The sequence below is a fragment of the Emydura macquarii genome, unplaced genomic scaffold (assembly GCF_026122565.2).
Source record: "Emydura macquarii macquarii isolate MOO-44397 ecotype Brisbane River unplaced genomic scaffold, CSIRO-AGI_Emac_v2 contig_554, whole genome shotgun sequence".
Taxonomy (NCBI): Eukaryota; Metazoa; Chordata; order Testudines; family Chelidae; genus Emydura; species Emydura macquarii.
Window position 1 is genome coordinate 2,860,531 of NW_027130691.1, and position 19,118 is coordinate 2,879,648.

Genomic DNA, 19,118 nt, shown 5'->3' on the forward strand with positions numbered 1-19,118 from the left:
TGTGGCTGTTCTTATGTTTCCTAGTTAGCTCAAGCTTTGTTTGCTTTTCCCTTCCTAGAAACCCAAATCTGAGCTGGTAAGGACCTCGCTGCGGCTGCTGACATCTAGTGCCTACAGACTCCAGTCTGAATGCAAAAAAACCCTGCCCGTAGAAACCTGCCTTACCACAGACATCCAGCTGGTCACTCAGCAGGTTATTCAGTGTGCGTATGACATTGCCAAGGCTGCTAAACAACTGGTGACCATCACCACCAAAGAGAACAACAACTGAGTCCTGTTGGGTTTTTTAGTCTTGCTTTTGTAAAGATTTGAGTTTCAATTTAGACATGTAACTTTTCAAATTTTTACAAGAAAATTAAGGGGGCAAGTTAAACTTTTTTAAACTCAGTATTATTTTTGCATGTTTTCTAACAGAACTTTCAAAGATTACTTTAACCCACTGCCTTATTTTTTGTGCCTGTGTTGCCAATTTAATTACAGGTTATACTGCGTTGCAAACAACTGTTGAGCCAGTATCACATACCAACATTATATCAGAGGTTCTCATAGGAGATTCCTTGGAGCTGTATTCTGCTTTTGGATATCGCACACACACACACAACTCTCATTGAAGTCAAATGTGCATATCAAAGGGCCTTTGGTCTGTACATCCTGGAAATGGTCTGTGTGGTGAATCCCCTTTAATAACAAACTCTCTCAGCAGGACAGTGGACTGTGAAGGCTCCAGGAGTGTAACTGTTGAACAGTAGAATGACATTTTATATAGTCTTCCTGAGAATTGAATAACAAATGTGTATTCTCTGTTCTATATCAACTGTTGTGCAATAGATCCATAGTCTGCTGAAACTGCAGTAGTTGTGGGCATCCAAACCTATTAAATGTTAACTATACAAGGCCTTTGTCACTCGATCTCTTTTGGAAGGAAGCATGAGATTAAGTAGCTGTTTCTTAGTTGTCACTGTGCCCCTGGTCTCTATATTGGATGTTATTTTAGAAAGGGCGTTAGTGGTGACACCCATCATTTTCCTTTCTCTGATTAACTCATTCTGACCACAGCATTTATTTCCTCTTAGTGTTGTCTTTAAGGCAGTCTTGTTTGCAGCAGTATTGTTTAATATCTTTTTAGATGCAGGTTCACTAAAGAGTTCTGTGATTTCTTTAAAATGGAAGATGAGGGCCAGTTCTAAAGAAGCCATGCCTGATGCAGTACATCAAATCTATACCTCACTGTGTTGGAATGTGGAAAATAATAAAGGACACTTTTTATATAGCACCCTCTCATGCAAAGGCTCCCAAAACTACCAACTATATGCAGATTGACACCTACCTTAAGAGTAAAGTGGTGTTTACTCCTTCTCATAACAAGACTAGGGGTGACCAAATGAAATTAATAGGCAGCAGGTTTTAAACGAACAAAAGGAAGCATTTCTTCACACAATGCACAGTCAACCTGTGGAACTCCTTGCCAGAGGATGTTGTGAAGGCCAAGATTATAACAGGGTTCAAAAAGAACTAATTAAATTCATGGAGCATAGGTCCATCAGTGGCTATTAGCCAGATGGGCAGGGTTTGTTGTTTGCCAGAAGCTAGGAATGGATGGATCACTTGATGATTACCTGTTCTGTTCATTCCCTGTGAAGTACCTGGCATTGGCCACTGTCAGAAGACAGGAGACTGGGCTAGATGGACCATTGGTCTGACCCAGTATGGCGTTCTTATGTCACCTTCAATACACAACTCACCATGTGCTAATCAAACCCTTAGGTGGTGAATACATTAAAGGTCCAGTACTTTTTTTCCATTCGTTAAAGATCATGGGTAAAATTTTCCAAAAGCACCGAAATCCTCATTTTCAAAGGTGACACTGGTACTTAAGCGCCCGGGTCTTATTGAAAGTTGGTGACACTTGGGTTCCTAAGTGCCTGTCGCCTTTGAAAATGTGGACTTAAGCTCCTAAATCCGGCTTTTTGAAAAATGTTACTTCATGCTTACTGAGTGACCTATTTTGATGGTCATTTAAAGTTCTGTTCTACTTGAATGTGAACATGTACAAATGAGATTGAGATGTTCCAGTCTGGCTACAAACCATTTTTTCAGTTTATATGTAGAAAGACGTTTTTCCTATCTACCAATCAGTCCTACAACCTCCCCGAGATCTGAATGTTGTCTGTTCTGATACATACATAAGTGTCAGTAATAAAGATTCGGAGGCACTCAGTGACAACACCTGTACAGTACTAACGTTTGCAGTGAGTTAAACAGTTGAGGGCAGAACTTGGTCTTGCAATGGGAACTTAGTTAACGATTGTGTTTTGTGGTTCCCTGTAGCTGTGCAGATGCTGTTGAGCTAAAAGGGAGTAGATGAATTATTTTTGTTGTTGAAGTAAGGAGTTAGGACTCTGAATGCAAAGAGAGCCGATACGTTGTAGTTCTTCATTATTTTTTCTAACTATAACCACACAACATAGTTATTTCCCCATGATGCTAAACCATCAAATACTGACTTTATTATACGTCCTGGATGTTAGACATAGTTAAAAACATGAGGAAGTTTGAACTCTGAAGGCATGGGTTTTCCACCAAGCTAACAACTTTCCCTTGTTATAAAATAGTCATACAATTCATAGCTTCTCCTGGAAGCCCCAAAAGCCAGAGGACCCCACACATGCAGTTTGCCATGTTAGTCCACTCATTGTTACTGTTCAAGTGTAATATTACAGGTGAACTGTTCAAGAGTCACCACATAATGTTTTGTCTGAATATATAAATGCTGAATCTATTTTTCACATTTGAATTAGAAGCCTCCTGTGATAGGGGGCTGTCTACTCTTCTGTAAGGAGAGTCTGCAGTATTTAGTTTGCTTGCTCATGATTCTTTAGGTTGGTTTTTTTGGTGATAATAATTTGCTGTATTTAGGTTAACAAACAAAAAGTAAACCTTCAGCGGTTCCTTCCTTTTAAAATTGTGTTTGTATGTATATATAAACACTGAATAAGTGCCATATTATTGTTGGATGCTGATGTTGTAATGATCTGCCTTTTTTAAAGTATTGTACTATTTTAGGGTTAAAAGAAAGTAGGGAGGGTAATCTTGTGGCAGTCTGATTCATAAATAATTTATCCTGTCGCCTCCCTCTACCACATTTAGCACCGTCTCTGAGCATTGGGAAATGCATTAAGACAAGGCTGTGATTTGAATTGTAGAAGACAAGTATTTTTAAAACCTATTCCCAAAATTAAACCACTTGCAATGGAGTGTATGAAATAGAATAACCCCACTTAAGAACTTCTTTGAACCAGCACAGTAGAAATGTGAAGCGTGCTATTTGCTAATATCCATCAGCACATCACTACACGTTTTTACATCTGTTGTGTGGGAAACAGTCATGTCATGTTTCCTAAAATTTTAGTTCAGGATATCAACTTTTTTAAAAACTTGCTCAGTGCCAAAACTGAAAAAAATCTTTGTATGAATAACTGGGCATCTGCCCTTGGTTGGCAGCAGATTTTGCAAGCACCCGATTCAGTTAGACTCTGGCGTGGTGAGTTATACAAGTGTGGCTAAAGTGTAACCACACAACCTGTAACTAGATATTTTGTAAAACGTTGAACATCAATTGTATGGTCCTGTTGGTAAACTGCACCTTGTCTAAGTAATTCTCTGTTCTACTGACACGTTATTGGTCATAGTAGCAACAAGTTACTGCACTAAGCAGTTGTGCTTCTGGTGTGATACCTGCAGCGTTCTTCTTATGGGGTTTCCTTTCAAGAAGCCAGTAGGACAGAGTAGCACTTTATGGAAATGGCACTTGGAGCGAAAGCTGGTTCCACTCCACAAACCCCTTGTTTGTTCAGTGTTAATCAGATGATTTCACCCATTGTCGGTGTTTGCCAAAGAGCAGTAAACTGGGCCCAGAGCTCGCATAGCACTATGCTTGGACTGTGTGGGAACGTCCATGCTGCAGTGTAAGCCCAGGGTTTGAGCTCAGATTCAACCCTAACCCCCCCTTGTGTCTACACACACATTGCGCTAGCCAAGAGTGCTAAAGCCCCAGAGGTAGGTTGAGGGTTTGAGCTTGAGTCAAGCCAGGACCCAGGGTTCAAGCCCTACTGCCTTGCAGAGTAGGCACAGTCTCGCTGGACTTGTGCTCTGGAGTCTGCCAAAAGTAGCCACAGGCTGATTTTCATTGTCCTCCGGCCAGTCAAGTTTGGTAGATGGTCAGATTTTCCCAACTGCCGCATGAACAAAAGGCCAGCGTGGCCACATTCTGGAGGGTGCTAGGAGTTGGGCCCGCATAATGCAGTGTAGATGCTGGAGCTCCAGGTTGGGACCCGTTATTCAGCCATTCCTAGCCTGGGGTTACAAATGACTGTGGACTTTTGGAGTATATCTACACTGCAGGGAAACAGCTGTGGCTGGCCTGCGTCAGCTGACTCAGCCTGAGGGTGGGGTCCCACAGCCTGGGCTTCAGCCCAAGTCTGAATATCTACACTGCAGTTCTGTAGCCCAGCAGAGCCGACAATGGCTAATGCGGGTGTTTTATTGGAGTGTAGACGTACTCTCAGGATCTCGGTTAACAAACCCAGGGGCTGCTAAGTCAAGTTCTACTAACCCTGCTCTTATATTGCACTGTAGACTTACCCTGAATGGCTGCAGGGCGGGAGCTATTAAAGTACCTGGAGTAGCTTAGGTGCAAAAAGACACGGGCTTTCTCCTGTGGCTGGATCCCCATTTTCAAACAACTTGTATGTTTTCCCCCTTGCTCTTACAGAAATCTACAGAAACAGTGCACAGGAAAGTGAAAATGCCTTTTTACAAACTCGTATGTCAGTGTAATTCTGTCCATACTCAACTCATGATTTAGCCTTTAATGTTTACTGTATTACTATCAAATTATTGTACAACCCTTTAATTGATGTAAAATTGTTTGGGATTATTTGCCTGCTACTTATGCAATAAACAGGCTTTTAAAGTGCTTCACCTTTGGGATATATGGGCCAAATACAAAGGGAGTTCATGTCTGTAACACACACACTGAGCAGTGGTGCATATTTAAAAATGAGGTGAATTAACCATAGTTCTTCATCCTCTTACTTTGCCTGCTACATTCTGGCATATGCATAGCACCAGCAGGCCAAATCCAGAGGTGATGCAAGCTACATGCCAACAAGTGTCTGTCTCAACTGCTGTTACAGATGGGGATGTGGTAGCACATTAACTTACCTCGGACTGCTTCCCTAACTGCAGAGCATTAATATCCTCAAAACGTATTCAGCCATTTCAGTTACAGAAGTGATACCCTTGCCCAGAAATAGAAAGGGTTGAAACCTGCCAATAAACTCAGCAACTTTCTTCTCACGCCCTCCTTCTGCCCCTCTCACAGGGCAATGTTTTGTATCACGCTGCAGTAACCCCTCCTTGCCCCTGCAGGGGTGGCAGTAGTGTGTAAGAAAACCCTGTGCACTGTAAAATCACAAGTCACCCGTGAGCTGGGAAAGGGCTGTGAACACACGACTGCTGAGGCAATATGAAATGAAGGGTGCTCTGCTGAACTACATCGAATGTTCATTTTTCTCTATGGCAGAGGGCCAGGTTTACAATAGAAACTTGCTGGGAGTGAGGGTGCTTCAGGCCATGAGTTTTTGGTGACATTTTTATACTGTCCAAGTGCTTCTGGCAGCATGGCTCATTTCGTGTGGGGAGCTGCTCAGAGCTATACACGCAAAAGCACTTTGCTGATAACTGCACCTCCCCATGAGCGATACTGTCAAACCTTTTCCTCATATAGCCCTGGCCTTCGACACAACGACTTCGTTCATGTAATGGTGTTACAGCGCCGATCCTGCATTGAATCTCATGCCATTTAGAACAGCCGATTCAAAAGGTTTAGTTAAGTTGCCTTTTGCATTTGCCCTCCCTGACAGTCCAGCCCAAGATGAGACACACCCTGTGCTCACCATCGGTGCTGTTTTGTATATGGAAATTCCTTCCACTCATTTACTTGTGGGCTTAGGCCAGCTGAAAAGGGCTGCTGCTGCCAGTGTTTACATGAATAAGGTTCTAACTACCTGCCGTACAAAGTGGGGCTCCACTACCCTCACGAAGAGGGGTGTAGAATCTGAGCTGTCTGAACCCCTCCCTGTCCAGTCGATTGGATGTTTTAAACCAGACAGCTCCACCAACTTAAAACATTCACAGCATCCGTTACTTTAAAGTTTGAGCTCAGTCCCATTGCTACCTTCTACTACTGTGAAATAAACAGGTGCACAGCTCGATAAAATGACTACTTTAAATGCGAGGATAACCAGCCACTCCTGGCAGTGTGAAAGTTCTGAATAAACTTGGTTAATGTTAGGCAGCACTCACTCCTCCATCATGTTTTCCTTTTTAAAATACACTTTGATGGCAAGATGAGATTTTTACCAGAGATGATGCAAACATTCAGGGCAGAGCAAGACTCAGTAGAATCGCACTAACCTGTTCAACATTACCACTTCACTTTGGATTTCTGGGACTCCTGCCCCACCTCACTCCACCTACTGAGTGCATGCCGACGGCGAGACTCTAGCAACCACACAGGAATTACATGTAGCTGGGAGGTAAGAACATCTGACCTACCGCTCCATTTAGTCAGCTCCATTTACTCCATATCATAGGAACATTTACTGACCCTCCTAGTGCGGGGGAGTAGATGAGTAGGAAGATGCAGTCTGAGGTCCCAGCCAACACCCCACTCACGTACAAGCGTAAGCTCTGCGTCTAACAGCACAGACTAGCTGTAACATCATTTAAGAGATCTGAACCTCCGTACAAAGGTACTTTTGGGGCAGGAATCACTTCTCCCATTAGCATGCTCTTCTAGTGTGGGAGGAAGGGGGAGCTAGCTTTTATTTATTTATTTATTTATTTATTTAAAAAAGACCCCACTTTCAAAGAGCTGGGCGTGTCTAATTTCAAACCAGTGTGGTCACTGGTAAGACTAGTACTGCAGCCTTGAGGAGAAAGTCGGCCATAAGCACACCCTATGGTGATATCCCTTTTTGAAAATGAGATGGTATGAAAACTTCAAAGAGAGTCAATTTAAACCAGACACTATACATTTATTGAGATCTTTAACATCCTAGAGCCTAACAAACTGGTCAAGCGTTGACGTGCTGTGGCACCACAGTTCTCACACACTCTGTTTTACAGTGCATGGGTCAAGGCAGCAGAGGTGGGACAATTGCTTCGTCGCTGAGGAAACATTACGTTGAGTTAATATAGGAAGTACGACTCTAAAGAACCCCTTTCAGCTACGCGCAGCCAGGCGGGTTTAGTATCACTGATTCAGCTGGGTTGCATTGGTCACACATCGATACAGATATTTTAAAGCATATTTACTCTTCCATCACTTCTCCTGTTTGAAGTGTAGGTGGACAGTTGACTGCCTTCTGTGCTACATCAGGTCACTTCACAGCTTCTAAGCGCTGGAGTGGCGTACAGCCCTCCCTACACTGAGGGTGGTATTTTCAAAGCAAGCTCCATTGGCCTACCTCTGCTGCTACTGAATTCTATGGAAATTTGACCTTGACTTGAACGGGAGAATTTGGGTCAATGCTTTTGAAAATTCCACCCTTCATTTGTACTGAGCACATTTCATGACGACAGCACCTTGATTCTTGGTTTTAAAATGTTCCACAAAATCCTGATCTTGTTTGAGTCCTTCATACTGATGCTGTGATGCTCACGCCTTAGAACTTAAGGGCATCCTTTCTCAGGTCCAAGCTGTTTTTGGACGACCATAGTGCTGGAAGAAAAGTCAACACAGCAAGAAATACTATGAGAATTTTACACCCAGAATTAAACTCCCAGGCATGTCAGGCTCAAGCTGCTGGCCCCATGGTGGACAAGCTGTGGCTGGCAGTTCTGCTTTGTACAGGAAGTACTATGCGCTATTAGTGGACAAAACAACATCCCATGAAAAGCCACCAGTGACTTGGACAGTCAATTTTCCAAAGAAAATCAGAGTGCCAAGCACTGAGGGTGTGGAAGGTCAGCATCACTGCCCTGGTAAAGGGATAAGAATGGAACCACTCTGCCACACTGGCCGGAATTAGAGGCCAGCGAGGCGTCAGACAAGTATTTTTCAGGGCATGTCAAACTCTTCCTGAAACCAGTTCAAGTCAAATGCAGCCTTCCTGCTGCCAGAATGCTAACAGGATCCTGCTTCTGCTGAAGCTTTTTCAGACCTTGGGCAGGGAAGGGGATGTTAGGAGCAGCCGGCTGAAGCATTGAATCACCCGGTGACAGACACACCCTAGTGCACAGACTGAGAAGTAGGGATGTACTTAGAGGCAGCTGTGAAGGATCATGCTTTAAAGACTTATAAAATAGCTGGATCAACAAAAGACGGGGAAGGGCAATGCATGAGACAGTATCGTAGCAATCTCAACCTTCCAGAGACAGTGGCCCCTTCTCATTTGATTATAAGGGAGCTCCGGTAGAAGTGGCATGGTGGGAGGCAGTGAATTTTGCTCTGCCAGCAGTCACTGCCCCTCAGCGCTGGCAGCACAGACTGAGTATTTCTAGGAGGTGTGAAGCCTTTGCCCACCTGAGGAGCAGCTCTGACTCTTCCTGATGAAGTGGAACTGTGCTGGGTTCAGTTGCTGGTCACTCCCTGCAGCACACTGACCTCCATTGTCAACCCCCATGAACTAGCCGGGGATGGAACGTTACCAGGGGCGACGTGCATGATTCCATCTGGGCCTGCCCCGGATCCTGCTCCTTACCGTACTGGGATAGCCCCGCTCACTCATGCGCTTGGCCTCTTGCTGCACTAACTCCTCACAGTGCTGCTCTGCCAGCCTGGCCTCTTCCTCCTCCTCTTTCTGGCGCTGTAGCTCCTCCTGCTCGCGGAGGTGATGCTCTGTAAGCTGAGCATTGTGAAGATACGCTATTAGAGCCAGATCACAGATAAAGAGACCCAGCCTAAACAAGGGCGGGGGTCAGGACTCAAGAGGCTTGAACCAGTAATCTATGGGAGTATTTTAGCATGGGGGTGGGAGGTTATTTGACTAAGCACCAGTTACATCTGCTTGTGCATCTACTCTGCTAGTAAATTGGGAAAGTTTCAGTAGAAAGTGACAGAGCATTTTTCCATGTATTGAAAAATCTAGCAAAACCAGTTAAGTAACTCTGCTTTACTAACAGCATCCTAAATGACCTGGGGTGGGTTTGATGAAGACCTGGGCTCTACCTGGGACTCCAGCTCTTGTTTGCGAGCTGTTTTTAGTTCCTCCTCTTCCTCTCTCTCTCGCTGAGTCAGTTCTTTTGCCTCCTCAAGCTCTCTAATTAGTAGTTCCCGACATTTTACAGATTCCTCTTGGGCACGTCGATTTAGCTCCATCTTCTCTTGGATCTGCCGCTGTCTGCCTGCAAGGACCTGTTTGGAATAAGAAGGGGGATGAAGGGAAGAAAGGGGCCAGACTCAGAAACCAAACTGAGCAGATCTCAGTCTAGACAGTTAACCCAGTCCTCAGGAAGTACCCTGGGCCAGCAGAAAAGCCCCTCCCCAGCACAGAGGTAACTAGCAGGCCTCACTTGGCCTCTACTATAGGCCGGTATGAAAGCCCTGTTTCAGAGAGCAGAGTAACCTCTTTAGAGAAGGCACCACCTCATTCATCAGTCTGTCTCTGGCCTTCCTCTCTCGCTCCCACTCGTCTTCTCTTTTTTCCCACACTTGTTTAGCTTCTTCCCTGAGGGGGGAGAGAAAGAGAGAGTTGATCTCCAGCATTACTGCTTGCAATAAAGCAAGACAGACAGGAACAGACAAACCTTCAATGCCTTATTTCCTGCAGCCTCTCCGGTTACCTATGCATGCAGAGAGGACTGCAGGGAAGAAGTGTGCCTGTTCTAAACCTTATGCTCAGGGCTCTCCTGGCTCCCAGAGGGATGGGGACCCAGGGCCCTGCTGGGAAATTTAGTTTGCAAAGCTTCTCTTTCGCAACAGCATGTTTAGCAAGGACACTTTCTCTGTGGCCTGACTTGTCTGGGTACGAAGAGTCGTGCTAACTCATCTGGGCATACTGTCTGCTGTAGCTTTCACAGAGCCAAATTCAGCTCCCACTCACACCCCATGGAAACGTTCTCAAGTCAGTGGGTTTACAATGGATCCCTTTCAACCTCCGTCTCTCCTGAGAAACAAAGAGCAACACACAACTTTACAAGTCCTACTTAGGCCACAAAGCCCATTGGCTGGATGGTCAAAGGCTAGTTTTAAGTTCTTGTCAGAAGAACCAATCTAACAGACCAGAATCATGGTGTGGACTTGTTCACCACTGCCAATCCATTACTTCTAAAAAGAGGTGCTTCCGATTTATTAACCCTGGTACTAGCTGCAACAAGACAGGGTTTATGGAATCACTTCCATCAAGGAAAAGGGACCCTGATGCTTTCCAGCCAAAAGAACTGTGTCATTGTGTCTTAATATCCTTGTGTATCTCCACATTGTGACTGGGGAGCCAAACCATTCAACACAAAAGAACCCGCCCCAGCTACTTCTATTCAGCCTTAAATCAGCCTTTCCTACTAAAGCCCAAGACTAACTAGGAAGCCAGAATAGAAGAAGATGGTTTCTACTTGTCCTTTCCTCACCCATGTGTAACAACAAAGTAACGTTTACAGAGTTCTACCAACCTGAAGCAAGGATTTTTTTAAAGGGATACATTGACACATTTAGACTCTTTACAGGAACTACAGGAGACGTGCTGGACGCACCTAAAAATGGTCTGGAACTCTGCCTCACGCTCCTTCTCTAGCTGGAGCTGCTCCTCAATCACATGTTTCATCCAGGCGGCGTCTGCAGCAGCCCGCTCCCGTCGGGCAGAGTGGAGGCGCTGGTCCTCATCTTCCTTCTCTAGAAGGGCTAATAGTATTTGCCTGTCCATCTCCTGCAGCAAAGCCAGAGAAGTAACACACACACACACACACACAGCAGGTTTTCAAACCAGGTTCCAAGTAAATTCTCCATCTGCACAAACACGCAAATGTCAAGACTGATCACAAATGGAAGCTGATAACGTAACAGAGCCTCAGCACCACTCCTAATTTCCTCATGCCCTAATGCCACCAGGAGGAGATGGAAGAAACTTGGTAAGGCTCTGGCCAGACATGAGATACGAAAAGAAAGCAATCAACATGCAGAAGCAGCAGTTTTTAGTGCAAGAAGGGTATACTACATATACCAGTTAGGTGATCTGTGGTCTTGTCTTACCAGCTCCTGTTGTATCTGCTGTGCACGTCTCTTTAGCTGAGCATTATACTGATGTCTCAAAAAGCGACTGGGGGGAGGAAAAAAAGGGATACAAAACTAGAATAGCTCCAAAGTCCCATGTTCTTATTTAGTAACATCCAGAAAAGCACAGCCCAGGGCTAGAACCATCTATAAGCAGTGGTAGGGGAAGCAGTTCTTATTGCTTTAGTGCCATTTTTTCCCGATGTCTATGTAAAGTGCTAGCCTACCCACCACTCTGGGCATTTCTAGATATACAGTATCCAGCTAATTAATATTTACAGCCCACAGTGACACTGAAAATATCCCCAGCTACGGTAAGTACTACCATGGACACAGGACTGGATTCCACCCAACCACCACTGCACTGAGCTATATCAGAGCATACCCAAGCGCCAGCTTCTTCCTGCTTGCTTCGATTTGCTTCCTCTCTTCTTCCAACTCCTCCAGTTCCCATTGCTGTTTTAGTAAATTCTCTTGCTCTTGCTTCAGTTTTCTTGCCTGTTATAAGAGGAATAGCATTTCAGGGAGCTAAGGCCTCCATCTTCCCCAGCTAGGCTCAGATTCTTTATATTTGTTGAAGGAGCAAAGGCAGCACAGAAGACCAGTTACACAGCACAAAAACCGTGCCCATTACTCAGAAGCTACGTCAGTGTTTAGCTGGCCCTCCTTGACAGTGAGCAGTAGCCATAGCAAAGCCTGATTCTCAGGTGTGCAGGGGGAAAATGAGGAGAAGGGAACAAGATAAAATCCTCCAACATCCTACCTACCCTGGAAGTGTTCTCAGGATTGGCAGCTTGCAACACTGAGCAGAACTCCTTCCGACAGGAGACTGACACCACCTCAGAACTGTACCTGTGGTTGTGGCATGTTTTACTGCCACCTGTGGGATAAATGGCAAGAAGAACTGGACTCCTTTTCAAGCAGGTTTTTAGGATATGGTAAATATCCCACGCTAATTTCACTCTTGCCTTAATGTGTTAGCATATTGGAGACACAACTAGGAACTCCTGCTGGAAAAAAAGCCTTCAGCCTGCAATCCACGATGCTTGGTGAGGTTCTTAAAATAACCCCCCTTCTCTGAGGTAATGAAGGCGATCGGGGTGTTCAGAGACTTCAGGAGGAAGACATGAAGGCCCAAGGCTAAATCTCACTAAAAAGTACCAACACACAGAGAGCAGGTAAGTAGCCATCGCCAGCGGAAGCCACATCACATCCAGTTAGAACGACAGGCCTTGCTGCTTCACCTCAGTGCTGAGAGACAGATTCAGCCAGAGCCATAACACTGGCCTGACCTCTCTCTTCTCGGAGTCCGTTACACTGGGTTTGAAACAAACTCGCAGCTCTGGTGGCTCCCACACGGACTGGAGGCTAGCAACTGCATTCTGCTTCAGACGAGGGGAAACTAAATGGTTACCTCCATCTCCTGGAACTTTAGTTCCTCCATTTGTTGCAGTAACACCTCCGCTCGTTTCTTCTCTTCTAGCCACTTCTTTTCTTCCTCTTGTTTCATTCTTTCCAGGGCTTCCCTTCGGGCAATTTCATATTCATTTTCATACCGTCTTTTTTCTTCTCTCTCAGTTGCTTCTTGCTGATTGAGCCCAAACAAAACATTGAATGTAATAACTATAATTCAAGACCAAATCACATGTATTTCAACTAACAGATATTTGAATATTTTAAAAGCCTGGATTATCAGTCATTTCAATAAAAAAGGCCGGATTTTCAGACACGCAGAGCAGCCAGTGCTCCCCTGGATTCCAAGTGGAAATGTAAGTACTCAACATCTTTACAATTAGTTCAAAGCCCTTCCCCCCTCAAAAGGGAACAAAGAGACAATGCTAAAACGGAGCCTTCTATCTGAAATAACGTTGTTTAACCTGTGTGATGCTAGCAGACCAGGTGCCAGCTCATGCCAAGGCCCCTAGGCTTCCCTGACCACTAACAAATGCCTAGCTGGAAACCACCTGTGTGTTAGTACTGTTAATATAGACAGAGTTATAAGAATGTGTTTAGTGTTTAGACTTTATAAAATGTTTGTAGGATGCTGCATGTATTAAACTTACTTACAATGTCTGTATCCCATGTTATAAGGTAATATTTAAGAGTGTGCTCTATAACCATAAAAGTGTTTGCTTTAAAATGTAACCCCTTCCCCATCCCCTCAGATCGGGAGAGAAGCATCACCAAGTGTGAAATAGTAATTTACCACAGGAGGGGTCATCTCCTGCCCAGCAAAAGAAGGCCTATAGATGCCAGACAAACCATTGGACATCACTGGAAAAACGACTTTGTTGATTGTTCCCCCTACACCCATGAAGAGGAGACTTGCACAAACACTGGTCCCATCACAGCTTGAACTTCAGGGGAAGATAATAAAAATCCATGTCAAGAAGAAATTGTTACCCCGATGCTGCTTGGACTTCAGTGAGGGGGCAAGACTTCTAAGCATAAGCAAGGGATCCCCAGCTGTTTAGCTGGGTCAGCCCTAAAGGACATAATATGCAAACTTGCATATTACAGCAGCTTCTATTACCTTTTGGAACCTAAGACTATAACTCATTTGTGTGTGTGTGTATGTTTACCTACTTCAACTTTGTAAATAACTCTTATTTCCTTTTCTTTAGTTAGTTTATTATAGGATTGGCTACAAGCATTGTGTTTGGTGAGAGATCCCAGATACAAATGACCTGGGGTAAATGACTGGGAGTAACCTGAATATTGTTGTGATTTTTGGTGTAAGACACCAACTATTACAAAGGCAAGCTTGCCTGTGTGGCAAGATAGACTGGAGTGCCCAAAGGGACTGCCAGTGACTCCATGTTAAGGCTGTTATAGTGTCTGAGGAGTTTATACTTGATACAGGGTTGGTGAAATCTAATTATAGAACATACAGCCAGTTTAGTTTGTAACAGTTTGCCCTGAACTTGGCACCCATATGCATGAGCCACTCCAGGCATCCTGACAATCTGTAGTTTCACTGCCAACACAGCCATCTGCTGTGGGCTGCCTGCAAACTAACTGAAGATTTAAATAAGACCTTGCTTATTTTGATATCTGAAGCTGCTAAGTTTGACATACAGTTTAGCCTGTGGTGTAGGAACAAATTCTTGAAGTTGTGCTCACGTGTATACTGCATTTAGCTCTCCTAGGCTGGAACAGGGCCCTTGGTGCCACAACAAATCATGCAATTTATGTAGTCTAATAAGCCGTGCCACTTATTTTATATGACCAGGCAAACAAACCAGAAATAAAACCAGAAAGGAGATTTATATACTTGCCTGACACAGAAGATGAGCAATAATTAAATTGCAAGATCCCATCCTCATGTAAGCCAGTGAGTCACACTCACTACACATTCACTCACAACTGGGCAGAAGAGATTATTTGGCAGCCCCTTCCACTTCTGACAACACACACAAACCTTCCACCTCCTATGCATACATATAAGTCCCTACAGGAAAGCAAGGTTTCCCAGCAGGAAGTCAGATAAAATGAGCATTCCTCTCCCCCACCCTACGCCCCCAAACACCCCAAAATAATATCTGCTCTTACATTTCAGAACTCGTCCTACAGCTAACAGTTACTAGAGTGACTTAGAGCAATCCCAGTATACCTGCTTCTTTTCTGTTAGCTGATCACTCCAAGCGTCTATGACATGCTTCTTGTGTAGCTCTGACTCAATCTGAAGAAGGGAACAGACAGGTAATCACAAAATCAACTGGTGCACTCTGGTCTCCTATTCTCTATCATGTCATATGAAACGGGCTCTAAGAAATTATGACGTGGATTGTCACAGGTCTGCAGGCAGGGAGAAAACTGTAACTAGCAAGCACTGCATTCCCAGACAACTGGCTGCTCCGGGGCAGCCCGCAGTGCAGCAGCAGAATCCCCTGTGCTTGACTGGAGGGTCAGGGAGATTCTTGCTGTCTTGAACTAGTTTCTTGCACTGGCACCAACCTCACAAGCAGGTTCTTCTACTTTAGTCATTGCAGTTGAGTTGAGGGTCTGCAGTCAGTAGTGGAATTAGAGATTTCCAATTATCTAGAGGAGAACCTACCTCTGGGGCAGTTCACAGAGCTCTTAAGTAGTTGAACCATTTTTCTTGGCTTGACATCTTTTACTTAAATTTTTAAAAATCTGAAACCTGATTTAGTACATGCAAACCAGTAGTGAAGGGATCCCAGTAATTATCACCTCTCGGAGTTTGGTATTGTTCTTCTTCCAGTGTTCATACAGCAGCTCTTCAGCAAGCTATCAACAAAACATGAGAGTTGGACTACATTAGAGAAAATCATATTTTCAACAAATATTAGAATATTAGAAGAAGTGTGATCATGATTGGGAAATACAGCACTTGACAATGCCCCAGACAGCTAGTGAATGCGTCTTTGGAATGTTACCAGATACATTTTTTTTCAAATGGATTAAAAACTCTCAGTTTAAATCAAATGGATTTGCCATCCTATCAGCAGGTCAGTATCATATACTATGGGGGGAGGGGATTACTCTTATTAAGTCCTAATCCATCAATAAAAGACTAAACCCCAGAATCTTTAGACGTATTACTGGATAGAATTATATGGCTTCTCTCTTCCAGGAGGCTCTCCAAGTGCCTTGCAAACTGTCTATTTAAGGACTGACTCACTGACCAGTCAAATGAAGCCACTTCATGATTTAGTTTGGCAGCCAACCCATGGAAGTAGCAACAGGAGGGAAAGTGAAGAACAGCTTCCCCAATTAAAACTTCTGCACTAATAAAAAGGAGGATGCGTGTAATTAGTCAGGATCCCAGGGATAGCGGCCCATTTTACAGAAAATTCTGAGGAATCTTCAATAGCAAGAAGTCAAGACTTAGTTCTTCCTCTTGTGTTGGTTGATACTCAGTTAACCAAGACCCAACCGGGCATTTAGAAATCAGAATGAGATCCCTTTCCAACAGGACACACAATCAGGCAGACACAGGGGATACTTATTTCTCTCCTGAAGTTTTAAATCAAAGAGAGACTTACCCTCAGCCCCATGTGTGAGACGGACACAGCCTCCACTCAGCCTACAATTCACTTGTCCCACACATACAGGTCTCAACCCACTTCCACAAGTTACCTTTCTTCGGCGCTCTTCTCTAGCAGATTTCAGATCTTCGCGTCTCTCTCTGATCGTGCTCAGATCGGTCTCTTTGTTCAGACTCAGCTCCCTCAGTTCCGCTGCTAGCAATTCTCGCTCCTCATACAAAAGTTTCCTAAGTTGTTCTCGTCTCTGCTCCAAGCTCAGTTTTTTTTCCTCCTTCATTTTCTCACGGTGATATGCATTCATGCTAACAAAGACACACAATGGAAGGGAAGATTAAGCAGCATGTTAGCCCAGAGTAAGACAGTCTGCAAAACACAAGATAGATGGCAGTGGCGCCCTGGGTCAGTCTAATCACACAGACCACTAGCTGTTCCAAACCGTTTCAGTTTACGAGACTAACAGCAGAACTACCTGGCAGGGTCCACTGCCTCCCATACCAGCGCATGCACTTACAACGAGTCCTTCTGCACCGGAACACCGACCACAGAGCCGAAAGCATTGGGCAGCGGGAGCCCCTGCTGCGCCCCTCTCCCAACCGGCGTCCTTACCTCTGCTGATAGGACTGACGTGAGCTCCACTGGCTCTGTTTAGAGCTGCACACCCCGGACTGCTTGAAATAGCGGCTGTTCAGCTCCCACTGCTGCCGCCAACGGGCCTCCTGGTCGCGCTGGCGCACGATCTGCTTCTCCAGAGCCCGGCTCCGGCCGGTCCAGTAAGAGGGCAGCGTAGGCAAGGCCATCTGCACGGCACCGAGACAGGGGAGTCTAAACGTACCGAGCGACGGGCAGCGCCCTACAGCCATTCCCAGCCTCTGTGCGGAGGGAGGGGACAGCTGGCGGCTCAGACGATCCCAAATGTGCGGGTCCGCCTGTCGCAGGCGGGGCTCGCTGGTGTGAGCTGGGACACGTCTGGACCCGGAGCACCCCCAGGCAGCGAAGCGAAGCCGCTTTTCCTCCTTTTCATTAAGCCCAGCCCAGCCCCGCCTCGCCCCGCTCCGCTCCGCTGCCGACACCTCGCAGCAGGACCAGTCTGACGCTGGCCGGCGGCATCTCCGGGTCCCTGGCAGCCCCACGGGACAGCGCACCGGGCCGCCCTGCTGCTGGGGGTGGGGAGCCCAGCCTGGGCCAGGCCCCGCAATCCCGGGGGTAACCCGCCCCGGCTCCCTTCCCCCCGCTTGAGCGAGATGCGGGCCCGGCCGCGGGGCCCGGGGCTGCCATTACCGACAGAGCCTGCGGCGGCACGGCTCGCGGGGCGGCACCGAGCGGGGCAGGCTGACAGGCCGCCGGATAGACAGTAACGGTAAAACGGCTTCGGCACTTCCGGCCTCCGCCGCGCAGCACCATGGCAACACTTCCGGGCGGACTACGGGCGCCTCCGAGGGACAAACGCTGTCCCTGAGAGCGCAATGAGGCGAGACCGCCCCTTCCCTCGGATCACGCCCGCCCAGCCTAGTTTGCAAATAGGTGAACGCGCCGGCGCCGACTCCGAGCAACAATTTCCCCGCTGCCCCCGCAGTGCAAACCTCCACCAGCCCGCGGTGCTTGCACTCAGGTGGTGTTTGCACTCAGACCCTTTGTGCTCACACGCGTGTGCACACACACACAGAGGGGTTTGCTCTCAAATCCTTTGTGCTCACACACACAGGTGTTTGCACACACACAGGTGTGTGCACTCAGACCCTTTGTGCTCACACACGTGTGCACACACACACACACACATTTCCACTCAGACCCTTTTTGTGTTCCCACTGTTTGCATGCACACATGCACCATTTGCACGTGCATTCGGACCATTTGCACGGACAGTCAGGCACCTTCAACGTGCGTGTCTTTGCATTTTGAACAAGGAACACATTTGAAAATCTGGCCCTTACTTGTTTAAACAGCCCTGCCGGAGAGACCCACGAATGTGAAGGCCACACTAAGCTGTCACTGTTATTTTTATTGGTAAAGTCCCTGCTTTGTGCTGGACCCTGTACAAGACACAGAAGAAGACATCAGCCCTCTCAGGAGTTTGCACTCAGGTCCTGTCTACCCTAACACTTATGCCAGCAAAACTTTTGTCCCTCAGGAGTGTTAAATGGACAATGTAAGTTTTGCCGGCATAAGTGCTTGTATGGACAACTCTATGCCGGCGGGAGACACCCACCGACATAGCAACCGCTGCTCATTTAGGTGGTTTTATTATGTTGACAGCAGAGCTCTTTCCTGTTGACATAATGCGGCTACACAAGCACTTATGCAGGCAAAATTTATGCCACTCAGGGTTGTTTTTTTTCACACTGCTGAGCAGCAACATTTTGGCTGGTGTAAGTGCTAGTGTAGACAAGGCATAAGCGGGTGGATGGTGTTTGCACACAGCAAACCGCATCATGGACCCCAGACAATGCAGTTTACTAGCACTGCTGGCTTTTTATGGCTTTTTATGTATACGTTCCCCTATGTTGGATTGGGTGGCAGCGTTTTGTCAAGTGTGGGATGAGCATTTGTGGGCAGTGTAGCAGGAGTGACTTACTTTAAAATGCGATTAGAAGGAAGGTAGCAATAGGGAGAGTGATACAGAGGTAGCTGAGTAGTGTAGGAGAATGCAAGGATGAAGAGATAAAGGGAGAGGTGAGACAGGATTAATTCCATGGGCAGAAGTCTGTATGTCCTTATGAATATTAAAGGGTCAACCTTGAATTTTAAATTATATAATTAATATTGCCAGTGCTTTTAATAACACCCGTATTGTTCACATGACCAGCAGGAAGAATGTTAACCATCTAATGTATTTT

General features: G+C 45.8%; 2 protein-coding genes across 9 annotated transcripts in view; one reads left to right on the forward strand and one right to left on the reverse strand.

Annotated features, from left to right (window-relative positions):
* The window catches only part of GIT2 (GIT ArfGAP 2), a 50,739-nt gene extending 45,763 nt beyond the window's left edge, over nt 1-4,976 (forward strand). For all 7 annotated transcript variants that reach the window (XM_067539441.1, XM_067539444.1, XM_067539438.1 and 4 more), the window contains one exon: nt 59-4,976. In XM_067539441.1, coding sequence (XP_067395542.1) covers nt 59-271 — 213 coding nt within the window. In that variant the 3' untranslated portion in view covers nt 272-4,976. The remainder of the gene's footprint in view (nt 1-58) is intronic.
* A 1,375-nt stretch (nt 4,977-6,351) lies between these two features.
* On the reverse strand, nt 6,352-17,726 carry TCHP (trichoplein keratin filament binding). 2 transcript variants are annotated; one of them, XM_067539445.1, is made up of 13 exons: nt 17,563-17,716; nt 16,891-17,081; nt 16,376-16,586; nt 15,467-15,523; nt 14,886-14,954; nt 12,687-12,860; nt 11,658-11,770; nt 11,252-11,318; nt 10,756-10,928; nt 9,653-9,734; nt 9,236-9,421; nt 8,769-8,912; nt 6,352-7,786 (listed from the first exon to the last, which is right to left on the reverse strand). In XM_067539445.1, the coding sequence occupies exons 1-13, from the start codon at nt 17,683-17,685 to the stop codon at nt 7,754-7,756; spliced, it is 1,623 nt and encodes a 540-aa protein (XP_067395546.1). In that variant the 5' UTR covers nt 17,686-17,716; the 3' UTR covers nt 6,352-7,753. The 2 variants fall into 2 exon arrangements, with proteins under 2 accessions (XP_067395546.1, XP_067395547.1); XM_067539446.1 differs by lacking the exons at nt 6,352-7,786; nt 8,769-8,912 and having other exon boundaries at nt 9,242-9,421; nt 9,633-9,734; nt 17,563-17,726.
* Nucleotides 17,727-19,118: the final 1,392 nt, after the last annotated feature.

What these genes read in the sequence shown, in the direction of transcription:
- TCHP (XM_067539445.1), bottom strand. Translation starts at nt 17,685, where the DNA reads ATGGTGCTGCGCGGCGGAGGCCGGAAGTGCCGAAGCCGTTTTACCGTT. An exon ending in CGTCAGTCCTATCAGCAGAG is followed by an intron (nt 16,587 to 16,890) that starts GTAAGGACGCCG and finishes TGTCTTTGTTAG; the next exon opens with CATGAATGCATATCACCGTG. An exon ending in TAAAGTTCCAGGAGATGGAG is followed by an intron (nt 11,771 to 12,686) that starts GTAACCATTTAG and finishes CTCTTATAACAG; the next exon opens with GCAAGAAAACTGAAGCAAGA.